The sequence below is a fragment of the Corythoichthys intestinalis genome, chromosome 1 (genome assembly GCF_030265065.1).
Source record: "Corythoichthys intestinalis isolate RoL2023-P3 chromosome 1, ASM3026506v1, whole genome shotgun sequence".
NCBI lineage: Eukaryota > Metazoa > Chordata > Actinopteri > Syngnathiformes > Syngnathidae > Corythoichthys > Corythoichthys intestinalis.
Window position 1 is genome coordinate 29247679 of NC_080395.1, and position 12655 is coordinate 29260333.

General features: G+C 39.5%; 1 protein-coding gene across 1 annotated transcript; it reads left to right on the forward strand.

Annotated features, from left to right (window-relative positions):
- The first annotated feature begins 8 nt into the window (after positions 1–8).
- On the forward strand, positions 9–7477 carry LOC130921890 (UDP-glucuronosyltransferase 2A3-like). The gene is made up of 2 exons (XM_057846238.1): positions 9–477; positions 561–7477. The coding sequence occupies exons 1-2, from the start codon at positions 473–475 to the stop codon at positions 2158–2160; spliced, it is 1605 nt and encodes a 534-aa protein (XP_057702221.1). The 5' UTR covers positions 9–472; the 3' UTR covers positions 2161–7477.
- Positions 7478–12655: the final 5178 nt, after the last annotated feature.

Consider the following 12655-nt stretch of genomic DNA (forward strand, 5'->3'; position numbering starts at 1 on the left):
GTAATTCATACAAGGGCTTAACCCTGCCATCCATACAAAACGATCTGATTTCTCCCAACCAAAGTAAATCATTGTCTGGGCTACACTATTATGTTGTACCAATTTAAATCTCTGATTTATAATCTTCAATTAACCTACAATACATGTGAGCCCTAAATATTCAGAGAGAACCCATTCAACCTCTAACCCCTTAAATGGGAGAAATTGCTAACTTGTATGTCACTATTCTTTGGCACACAATGCAATTACTTCAAAATAAAACAGGAAATACCACTAAGGCTCCAAGTGGAATGAAAAAAACATGAGCGGAAACAGATGTGAATCTGGCTCAAACACATCAACAAGATCAGAATTCCAGAAGGGGAGAAAAAAAGGCTAATGTTCCCTTATGTAAGGGATTATGTGTTCTCAATCCGCTCAGTAATTCAAACTTGAGGAACACAATAGTTTGTGTGTGAAGTCAGCTGCTCCAATGAGGTATGTTTACGATCTCATTCTTAAAAATAAAGTACACTGTGTTTCGTACACTTGACTGAATTTGTTGTTGTTTGTTTCTTCAGATTAAAGATGCCCATGCATGGATACTCACTTTTCTTTCTAGCACTCCTTGTGTTGTTGTCATCATGGAAAGTTTGTTTTTGTGGTAAGATTCTTGTAGTACCCTTCGAGGGGAGCCACTGGTTGAATATGGAGGTCCTGGTTAAAGCACTCCACTCTCACGGTCACTCTATGGATGTAATACGGACTGATAAGAGCTGGTACATTAAGGACGGCATGCCACACTACAACACCATCACGGTATCTGTCAACGAAGTGTTCGACCCGGACTTTGTCAATCCTCTTCTGGAGAAGACTTTTGCTTTGGAGAGGCAGCAAAGCTCCTTAATGAGCTTTCTGGGTCTGAATCTGCAAATGTTCGAGGCAATGTCTGGTACTAGCAGGATCATGTGCAAATTGGCCATTGAGGTGTTAAAAGATGACAATTTAATGGCTCGTCTGAGGGAGAGTCATTATGACCTGGTTCTCACAGACCCCGAGTTGGGAACGGGGATCATGTTGGCTCATGCTCTACAGCTACCTTTAGTCTATAATGTGCGCTGGGTGATGAGCAAAGAGGGGCATCTGGTCCTGGCGCCTTCTCCTTTATCTTATGTTCCTATGACTGGCTCTGGACTGTCTGATAAGATGACTTTCTTTCAGAGGATTAAGAATCTTGTATACTTCGCCACATGGGAATTTCAGTATATATTTTTAGTCATACCTCATTATCAAGCTGTCTGCGATCAGTTCTTTGGGCCAGAGGTGAGATTTGATGAACTTATCCAGAGTGCCGACCTGTGGCTCATGAGAGCAGACTTTGTCTTTGAGTTCCCTCGCCCCACCATGCCCAACGTAATTTACATGGGAGGCTTCCAGTGTAAGTCAGCAGAACCTCTACCTGACCACCTGGAGGAGTTTGTACAGAGTTCTGGAGAACATGGCATTATCGTTATGTCTTTGGGGACTATAGTGAGCCAACTCCCTGAAGATGTCGCCGATGAGATCGCAGCTACTTTTGCCAAGCTCCCGCAAAAGGTCATCTGGAGCTATAGAGGTTCCAAGCCTTCCACTTTGGGTAACAACACCCTCCTTGTCAACTGGATGCCACAAAATGACCTGCTTGGGCATCCCAAGACTAAACTCTTCGTGGCTCATGGTGGGACAAGCGGCGTCCTGGAAGCTATTTACCACAGCGTCCCAGTGGTGGGAATACCATTGTTTTTCGACCAGTATGACAACCTGGTGCGTCTGTCAGAGAGAGGAGCAGGTGTGATGGTCACATTGGCATCAATTGACAAAGACGATAACTTCCTGAAGGCCCTACAGGAAGTTATGACCAATCCTTCCTACAGGAACAACATGCAGAGGCTGTCCAAGCTCCACAAAGACCAGCCCATCCCACCGCTAGACAATGCTCTCTTCTGGATTGAGTTTGTTATGCGGCACCAGGGTGCAACTCACTTGAGGACCGAGTCCTACAAGCTGCCCTGGTACGCCTACTATTCAGTGGACGTATATCTATTCCTGTCTGGGGTTGTGCTGGTTTTGTTGCTAACATTTTTTATCATGATGAGACTGTTGTGTTCAGCTTTATGCAAGAGTAAATTGAAACGTGACTAGATCCGTCATATTGTTTTAAAATATACAGTAGGAGTGGGAACCTCAAGGCACCTCACGATGCGATACAAGGCTCACGATAACGATTATCTCACGATATCACGATACAGCAAATATCGATATATTGGTCGGAAATTTGATACATGATATTCTACGATACAACTGTTGAAACGAAAAAAACATATATTTCAAAATAGAAAAAATACTGTTTCAGTCATTTATTAAACAGTGACACCTTTTCAGTGCAACATTGCTGTAAAATATAAATCTACTGATAATTGTGTACCTGCACATATACAGGAAACAAACCACAACCACTGATATTTCTTGGCGAAATCATGATGAATGGCACCCTTAATTTCTTAAGTTTTAAATCTTTTGAAAATTTTTAACAGTGCTGTAAGTGTCAATCAGCAGTTGAGCTTGGAGTGGGGCAATGATAAAATTGGTGGGTCTTTTCTTTGTATATGACCTTTGTTGTCAAAAGCATTGGTTTGAGCACTTCCACCATCTGCTTCAGCATTTGTGATGTCAGACTCAGTCAGTTACATTCTTCCTCACCTTAAAAACAACAAAATATATAAAAAAATATTAGCTACTCAATAGCTTTTGAGTTGAAATTCTGATTTTTTGTGTGTGTTGGAAGTATTGAGTGAATTAAAAAAAATATGAATTGAATGAATAGAAATTAAAAATGCAATAATTACCTGTTTTTAATATGTAGGACACATTAATTATCATGCACGTCACCTTATATATCTTGGAAGCTATTCAAACCGTTTTTATAGCTTATTGTATCAAAATGGCAGTCATAACAGTTTGTGTAGTAAACTAGATGGAAAGTGGTTCTCAAATATGTCATCAAAATAATACATTTAAATGAAAAAATCAATTTCTAGTACATTGCAAAAGTTTCTTACCTCAAGTGATGCTCCATAGAAATCCGGGCTCCAATTAGTCACCAGCTGCCAGTGAACCTTATTTTATTAGACAATTCTTGCATACAGCAAAGTCCTTGTTCACCTTACTTCCTTTATTGTTGGTGTAAAATCCAAAGTGTGTCCACATGTGTGATTTTCAGCAATATTTTTCTCACTTTTTCCTCCACCGTTCTCACGAAGCTTTTTTATTTTTTTCAACCCACTTGGGACCGCTCTTCTTCTCTTGGCGTCTTGTGCACACTTTACCTTCACCTCCACTGTTGGGCGCCCCTAGTGGACCGTCAAGGAATTGCTCAACAAACAGTGAGCAGTTTACAGCACCCATACTCCATTGTATGGCCAATATGTCAAATAAAAGTATCGATGCTTGGCGGGAGCATATCGATAACCGATCGGGTTGCAAAATATCGCGATATATCGCTGTATCGAGATATTGTCACACTCTTAATATACAGTATGTACAGTGAATCCATCCTATATATGGCGGAAAACACTCAGGTGACTTGAAGTTCCGCTCTGAGACCCCCAATTTGGGCAACTTTCAAAATTGTCCGATATGCATGTGTGATACATCATTGGAAAGCTTAAAATCTCAATTTTCTGGACGAAGAAAAATTTTGAACAGGAGGGCATTATTTTAAAAAAAAAAAAAAAATGTTTTTTAAACAGCAAAACCCATCTGGAGGTGAGAGCAGAATTACAGACGCCTTGACTTTAACGAGATATTATCGCCTACTTACCTTGTTTCGATCCAAAAACTCCATGTAGCATGTATCACTGAGTGTCAAGACACAGCTGTGATTTTTGGGGGGATTTCACGAGTGAAACATGTTAATATAACAAGGGTCAGGATGCAGAAATTGCAGACATCAAGGAGTGGTCGAGGTTTTCTTTTTCATATATTTACCCCAGGGGCGTCCAAACTTTTTGCAAAGGGGGCCAGATTTAGTGTGGTAAAAATGTGGGGGGGGGGGCGATCTTGGCTGACGTCCTTTACATAGAAAAATATATTTAGGCAAATTTTAGCAAGCAATTATGTGTGTCACATTTGCTTTATTATTTTTTTAATTAATAATTTCAACAATATCGCAACTAGCCTTTGTGGCGTTCTCTTTCGACTCTCGGGCTCTTGCGAAATACTGCTGCTGCAAAATTAAACTAGCTTCAAGTTGCTTCAATTTCTCGCTACGTCTCTTCCCTGTAATCCTGTCGTACATGTCAATGTGTCTTGTTTGGTCATATCGCCTCACATTAAAGTCTTTAAAAACAGCGACTGTCTCTTTACAAATGAGGGAGACACAGTTGTTGCGTATTTTAGTGAAAAAGTAGTCCAATTTCCACCTATTCTTGAAGCGTCGGCCGACGCAATCAACTTTCTTTTTTTTTGTTGATTGTCGCCATTTTAGAAAATTGGGAGTAAAAGGTCACACGGGGTAATGTTGCTTAGAGTGCTGCTGCCTTGCCTTTTAGTGGGTAAATGATGAGCAGCATTTAGTGTGTAAGCTATTTCATATGCTGGTAGCAGTACTGCTGACCAATTTGTTCAGTCTGTGTGTGGGCCAGACGTTATTGATTTTATGAGAGAGGCTGGGGGCTGGAGGTAATTTCACCACGGACCGCATTTGGCCCCCGGGCCGGACTTTGGACATGTCTGATTTATCCTTTTAAATGTTTTTTTTTTTCTTTTTCTTTGCTTGGATCTATTATCTATCATCATCATATCGGAGAAAATGCGACAGTAACAAAAAAAAGACAATTAAGCGATAGTTATGAGGTGGATATCCGTGACTTTTTTACAGACGCCATTTTTTTCATTGTGACATCATTTGTTTACAAGTTTAAAATATGCGAGTGAATAATTTTTTGAAGTCTTTTTTTATTTATTTTTTTTTTAAACAAAATATGAGACATCAATTAATGATTCTAAGCTAAAAACGACAGACATTTTGAATGAGAAATATTAGGGTTGTTCCGATCATGTTTTTTTGCTCCCGATCCGATCCCGATCGTTTTAGTTTGAGTATCTGCCGATCCTGATATTTCCCGATCCGATTGCTTTTTTTTTGCTCCCGATTCAATTCCAATCATTCCCGAAAATTATTCCCGATCATATACAATTTAAGAAAAAAAAGAATAAAATTCGGACGAATATATACATTCAACATACAGTACATAAGTACTGTATGTGTTTATTATGACAATAAATCCTCAAGATGGCATTTAAATTATTAACATTCTTTCTGTGAGAGGGATCCACGGATAGAAAGACTTGTAATTCTTAAAGGATAAATGTGACTTTGTATATTGTGACTAAATATTGCCATCTAGTGTATTTGTTGAGCTTTCAGTAAATGAAACTGTAGCCATTTAACTGTTCTGCCCAAATGCATGATGGGAAGTGCAACCATTACTGTGCAAAGTGGCACCAATTGATATGATGATGATCTTCTCTGCGTTGGGAAATAACATAGGGTGATAAGAAAAAGATCAACTACTACCTTTCTTCCCCACATTGCTTCCCACGATATTTCTAATTGTTGAGAGAGGGATTGTAAGGCTTTAGCCAATTAAAAAAAGGCTCTAAAGGCTGCCAAAATTCACTGTACTCATTTTACGCTGCCTTTTAGCTCTATATATAGGTAAAACGGCGCCATTATAGATTGAACGCGACATTGTGTGAGTGGGTCGTGCAGCGCATGCGTTGATTGCGTTAAATACTTTAACGTGATTAATTTTTAAAAAATTAATTACCGCCGTTAACGCGATAAATTTGATAACCCTACTTTAAGCCAAAACTAAAAACTGAGTGTAAGACATTTTGTCTGTAACGTTAATACAATTAGAAAACAATTTAATTAAAAAATACATATATTTAAAAAAGGCATGTCCGATATTTTTTTGCCGATTCCGATACTTTGATCGGACCCGATCGATCGGGACATCTTATATCTTTAATAAATATAATTAATTACCTTCGTTTTATGGCTGGGTTGAAACAAAAGCGGTTGCGCCACGTCTGTAAACAGAGGTTTTCAGGGTAAAACGGACAAATTAAAAATAGTTTGGGTGGCAATGCACCATGACAGCATATAGACATATTGTTCTATCAAACACAACAGTTGTTTTGGCTTAAAATACAGCAGTTTCTTTTAAAGAGGAGTGCAAGAGCAGAAACTGCTATTTCAGTCTTGTCTGTGTTTTCCGCCATATGGTTATTATAAATAAAAATAATATTAAGTGAGCAAATAAAACACTTTTTTCTTTACAACAATAGCAGCGGTGATTGTGCTCCCTGTTGTCTTTTTTAGGATTTACATATGTAAATCAAACTAAAAATGAGCTGTTTCTTTGACCATATTATGAGAAATCACACTGTTTAGTATTTTATCTCCCACTGGAATGTGATCATTGGCTGCCATCCCTTCTATTTCAAATGGACTTTATCACATTCACTGGAAATTAATGTGGTAATTGTTCCCAAAAACCTAGAACTAGTGAAGACCTGCCTGTTCAAGGAGAGACTTATTAGGAATGCTTTGTTATATAACCTCAAAGGTCTATTTCTTTTGCTACAGAAACCTGCGTATGTTGGATATTTTCACATTTAACTACTGTCTGCAGTGCAGACTCCCGAATATACAGAGCAGAAAATATCTATTTTTAGGCCAGAAAGTGAGCTTCCTTGAATAAGAGTGGAGGCTCTTTATTATGGGATCTCATTATTGATTGTCCAATGACCTGGCGTTGCTATGAGGGGGGAGAGGGAGCTCACGAGATATGGAGCTGGGTGATAAATGAAGAATCGCTAGCCTCCTTGAAATAAGACCTTCAATTCCAAAGGCACCATTCCACAGCTGATTTATTCACCAGTAGACAGAGGAAGTTGAGCTGTTCTGGTATCAGTATTTACAGTCTTGATTCATCATTTGCGACATCCTTAGATTCTATGGTTTATGATGTTGTCTGGTTTATATTAGTGTGCTTGTGTGGGGTGGGGGCACGTCTTATTCTTTTCGTCTTTGTAACTTACACATCACTCAATTCGCTGTACATTTCTATTTATTTTGTGATACGCTAAGCATTGCATTCGAAACCTTTAGGAATTTGGTTTTCACAACTATTTGTGAACTCTATGACAAATTCCGAACTCAAATTGTTGGGGCTAAAACTTAGCTGCTGCTGGATCTGCGATTGATTAACGGGTATTTGTTGGAGGAGCTTCGGCTTGAACGAAAGCATTTGCAGGCAATTCCGCCGACAAAGTTTTTGTCTTATTAAAGAGATTTTGCAATAGAAAATTCAAATTAATTAAACACACACATACAGTGCCTTGCAAAAGTATTCGGCCCCCTTGAACCTTGCAACCTTTCGCCACATTTCAGGCTTCAAACATAAAGATATAAAATTTTAATTTTTTGTCAAGAATCAACAACAAGTGGGACACAATCGTGAAGTGGAACAAAATTTATTGGATAATTTAAACTTTTTTAACAAATAAAAAATTGAAAAGTGGGGCGTGCAATATTATTCGGCCCCCTTGCGTTAATACTTTGTAGCGCCACCTTTTGCTCCAATTACAGCTGCAAGTCGCTTGGGGTATGTTTCTATCAGTTTTGCACATCGAGAGACTGACATTCTTGCCCATTCTTCCTTGCAAAACAGCTCGAGCTCAGTGAGGTTGGATGGAGAGTGTTTGTGAACAGCAGTCTTCAGCTCTTTCCACAGATTCTCGATTGGATTTAGGTCTGGACTTTGACTTGGCCATTCTAACACCTGGATACGTTTATTTTTGAACCATTCCATTGTAGATTTGGCTTTATGTTTTGGATCATTGTCCTGTTGGAAGATAAATCTCTGTCCCAGTCTCAGGTCTTGTGCAGATACCAACAGGTTTTCTTCCAGAATGTTCCTGTATTTGGCTGCATCCATCTTCCCGTCAATTTTAACCATCTTCCCTGTCCCTGCTGAAGAAAAGCAGGCCCAAACCATGATGCTGCCACCACCATGTTTGACAGTGGGGATGGTGTGTTCAGGGTGATGAGCTGTGTTGCTTTTACGCCAAACATATCGTTTTGCATTGTGGCCAAAAAGTTCAATTTTGGTTTCATCTGACCAGAGCACCTTCTTCCACATGTTTGGTGTGTCTCCCAGGTGGCTTGTGGCAAACTTTAAACGAGACTTTTTATGGATATCTTTGAGAAATGGCTTTCTTTTTGCCACTCGTCCATAAAGGCCAGATTTGTGCAGTGTACGACTGATTGTTGTCCTATGGACAGACTCTCCCACCTCAGCTGTAGATCTCTGCAGTTCATCCAGAGTGATCATGGGCCTCTTGGCTGCATCTCTGATCAGTTTTCTCCTTGTTTGAGAAGAAAGTTTGGAAGGACGGCCGGGTCTTGGTAGATTTGCAGTGGACTGATGCTCCTTCCATTTCAATATGATGGCTTGCACAGTGCTCCTTGAGATGTTTAAAGCTTGGGAAATCTTTTTGTATCCAAATCCGGCTTTAAACTTCTCCACAACAGTATCTCGGACCTGCCTGGTGTGTTCCTTGGTTTTCATAATGCTCTCTGCACTTTAAACAGAACCCTGAGACTATCACAGAGCAGGTGCATTTATACGGAGACTTGATTACACACAGGTGGATTCTATTTATCATCATCGGTCATTTAGGACAACATTGGATCATTCAGAGATCCTCACTGAACTTCTGGAGTGAGTTTGCTGCACTGAAAGTAGAGGGGCCAAATAATATTGCACGCCCCACTTTTCATTTTTTTATTTGTTAAAAACGTTTAAATTATCCAATAAATGTTGTTCCACTTCACGATTGTGTCCCACTTGTTGTTGATTCTTGACAAAAAAATTAAATTTCCTATCTTTATGTTTGAAGCCTGAAATGTGGCGAAAGGTTGCAAGATTCAAGGGGGCCGAATACTTTTGCAAGGCACTGTAGTAGGGGTGTCAAACGATTAAAAATTTTAATCGAGTTAATTACAGCTTAAAAATTAATTAATCGTAATTAATCGCAATTCAAACCATCTATAAAATATGCCATATTTTTCTGTAAATTATTGTTGGAATGGAAAGATAAGACACAAGACTGATTTATACATTCAACATATGGTCCATAAGTACTGTATTTGTTTATTATAACAATAAATCAACAAGATGGCATTAACATTATTAACATGCTGTTAAAGTGATCCATGGATAGAAAGACTTGTAGCTCTTAAAAGATAAATGTTAGTACAAGTTATATAAATTTTATATCAAAACCCCTCTTAATGTATTCGTTTTAATAAAATTTGTAAAATTTTCAATCAAAAAATAAACTAGTAGCCCACCATTGTTGATGTCAATAATTACACAATGCTCATGGGTCGCACCCAAGCAACAGCAGAGGGCGACAAAACTCCAAAAAACACAAGTAACAGGTGGAGATTACACTGTACTGTCATTTTAATCTGTTTGAGCGGGGCATGTGCGTTAATTGCGTCAAATATTTTAACGTGATTCATTTTTAAAAAGAATTACCGCCCGTTAACACGATAATTTTGACAGCCCTAAAATATATATATATATATATATAAAAAATTAGCATATTGTCATAAAGTTCATTATTTTCTGTAATGTACTGATAAACATTAGACTTTCATGTATTTTAGATTCATTACACACAACCGAAGTAGTTCAAGCCTTTTATTGTTTTAATATTGAGGATTTTGGAAAAAAAAGTCTAGAAAAACCAAAAATTCCCTATCTAAAAAAATTAGCATATTTCATTCCGACCAATACAAAAAAAACTGTTTTTTAATACAAAAAAAGTCAACCTTCAATTAATTATATCAGCTATGCACTCAATACTTGGTCGGGAATCCTTTTGCAGAAATGACTGCTTCAATGCGGCGTGGCATGGAGGCAATCAGCCTGTGGCACTGCTGAGGTGTTATGGAGGCCCAGGATGCTTCAATAGACCGAATGTGAAGTAATTTAATAAAATGCTAAATAGGGTCACAATTAAAGTAATTAAACATTGACCAACAAATAAAGCATGAAAAAAATAATTTATATGTTGTATATTTGACAAAATAATCGTGTTTTCGAAGTTCGAGCCTGAAAGGGGACGAACCCGGAAGTGACACGTCACACCGAGAACAGCGATGACAGTGCTCCATACGGCCGCCATACAAAGCCCTTCAAACAATGATTCAAACAGCGATATAAGCGACAGATCGAGCGCAAGTGAGGAGATCCAAGTTTTTGAAGAGCTGGAGGAAGAGGAGGAGGTTGGAATTTTATGTTGGACCGTACAGGGTGACCCAAAAAAAAGTTTGCACTGCCATAATACAACTTAAATGCCATGTTTATTCAGTTTAGAATTAGAATTTAATCACAAATTATACATTATTGTAAAGAACATGTACAGTACACTCTATTTTTCAATGTGTCCTCCCTTAAGTGTCACAACAGCCTCCAGGCACCTGCGGAACGCTTGACAGGTCTTCTTTATGTAGGATGCTGTCATCTTTTCCCAAGATCTAACAATGGACCTCTCCAAGGCTGCCACAGAAGTTTGTGGCTTCTTACAGGCACTGTCCTCCACAGTTGCCCATATGCTATAATCCAGGGGATTGAGATCTGGACTCTGGGGTGGCCACATAACACCTTGTCAATCAACTTTTTGGTCCGCACAGATCGGGTTTTCCAGACCCAGGTTTTCGTGAGGCTGTTCCAGTATCTTTCAGCTTCTTTTTAACTTTGTAGACTGCACATCTGGATATTCTCAGATTTGCTGCAATCTCAGTAGGTGTCAGACCGGCACGTAGCAATTCAGGTACAGCTAAAGTTTTCTTCATTTTCAGCAGAAGCACAGGAATTGTAGAGACAAGAGATTACCAGCTGCATTGAGTGACCTTAATGAATCACTTAAGCATGACAACCTATTTAGATATGTTTCAATGGCTTTTAAACAAGCAGTCAACTGAGTGTAAACTTTTTTTTGGGTCACCCTGTACATGTATTAGCCAGAGGCTAATCAGGATTCAAACAATGTACCCACACTACCTGACATGGAATGGAGACAAGACCCATCGAGGTTTCAAGATTGGTAAGATATAGGCTGTTATTATTTTTATGATTTGAAGCATGTCACGTAAATAAACCACCTACTATTGCCTGGGATAAAAGAAAAGTATTGCCGAATCCCCGATGGTGTTGTGGAATGAACGGTGGGGGCTAGCGACGTTAGCTTTTGTTTGCCTGACGTGTTTCGGCGAACACTTCCGCCTTCGGACCCTCTGACGGGGGCGGGGGTGTTGGCCGAGGCATGTCCAGGTGGATAAACCACTTACTATTGCCTTGGGATAAAAGAAAAGTTTTGACAAATCCCCGATCGTGTTGTGGAATGAACGGTGGAGGCTAGCAACGTTAGCTTTTGTTTGCCTGACGTGTTTCAGCGAACACTTCCGCTTTCGGACCCTCTGACGGGGGCGGGGGTGTTCGCCGAAACACGTCAGGAAAATAAACCACCTACTATTGCCTGGGATAAAAGAAAAATTTTGAGGAATTTATAAGTTTAGGCAAAATGAACTCAATACAACTATGATCGGGGATTGCCACGAGTTTGCTTCTGCTGTTTATTCCACAACACCATCGGGGTTTTGCCTCGAGTTACCTTTCAGCTAGCGTTGCTACCTTCTGCTGTTCATTCCACAACAGTTGGCAGCTCTGCTTTGACAAAGTCATCAGTCATCTATCCAAAAATCACACTTTTTTGCAAATCCTTGATCATAAGCAGACCAGTTGAGGAAGCAGGCATCTTCGAAGTGTTTGTAGCAGAGAACACTACTCGATGATGGCGTGAAATTCATTCGTTTCGTGCGAACGAAAGATGTCCATTTACGTGCCCTGCTATCCTTTGGCGACTCATACAACTTTTCTTTAAATTGAAAACATTACATCGCCACACACCGCCGTGGCATCTTACCGAGAAGCAATGCAACAATACTGTTCTATGGCGGACCTCCCTCGCAGTTCTCGGTGTGACGTAATTTCCGAAGATTGTCGAAGAAAAGCATTTTCGTTGTCAAGGGCGTTGCTATGGGTTAAACAAAGAATCTGGAAGGGGTGCGTTTAAAAAATAACAAAAATATGCTTATAATTGTTTAGCCATTGATATTATTCAAAAACATGGTTGGCCAACCTTACTTCACATTTGGTCTTTAAGCTCATCCACAGTGTTGGGTCTGATATCTCTCAACTTCCTCTTCACAATATCCCACAGATTCTCTATGGGGTTCAGGTCAGGAGAGTTGGCAGTCCAATTGAGCACAGTAATGCCATGGTCAGTAAACCATTTAGCAGTGGTTTTGGCACTGTGAGCAGGTGCCAGGTCGTGCTGAAAAATGAAATCTTCATCTCCATAAAGCTTTTCAGCAGATGGAAGCATGAAGTGCTCCAAAATCTCCTGATAGCTAGCTGCATTGAACCTGCCCTTGATAAAACACAGTAGACCAACACCAGCAGCTGACATGGCACCTCAGACCATCACTGAC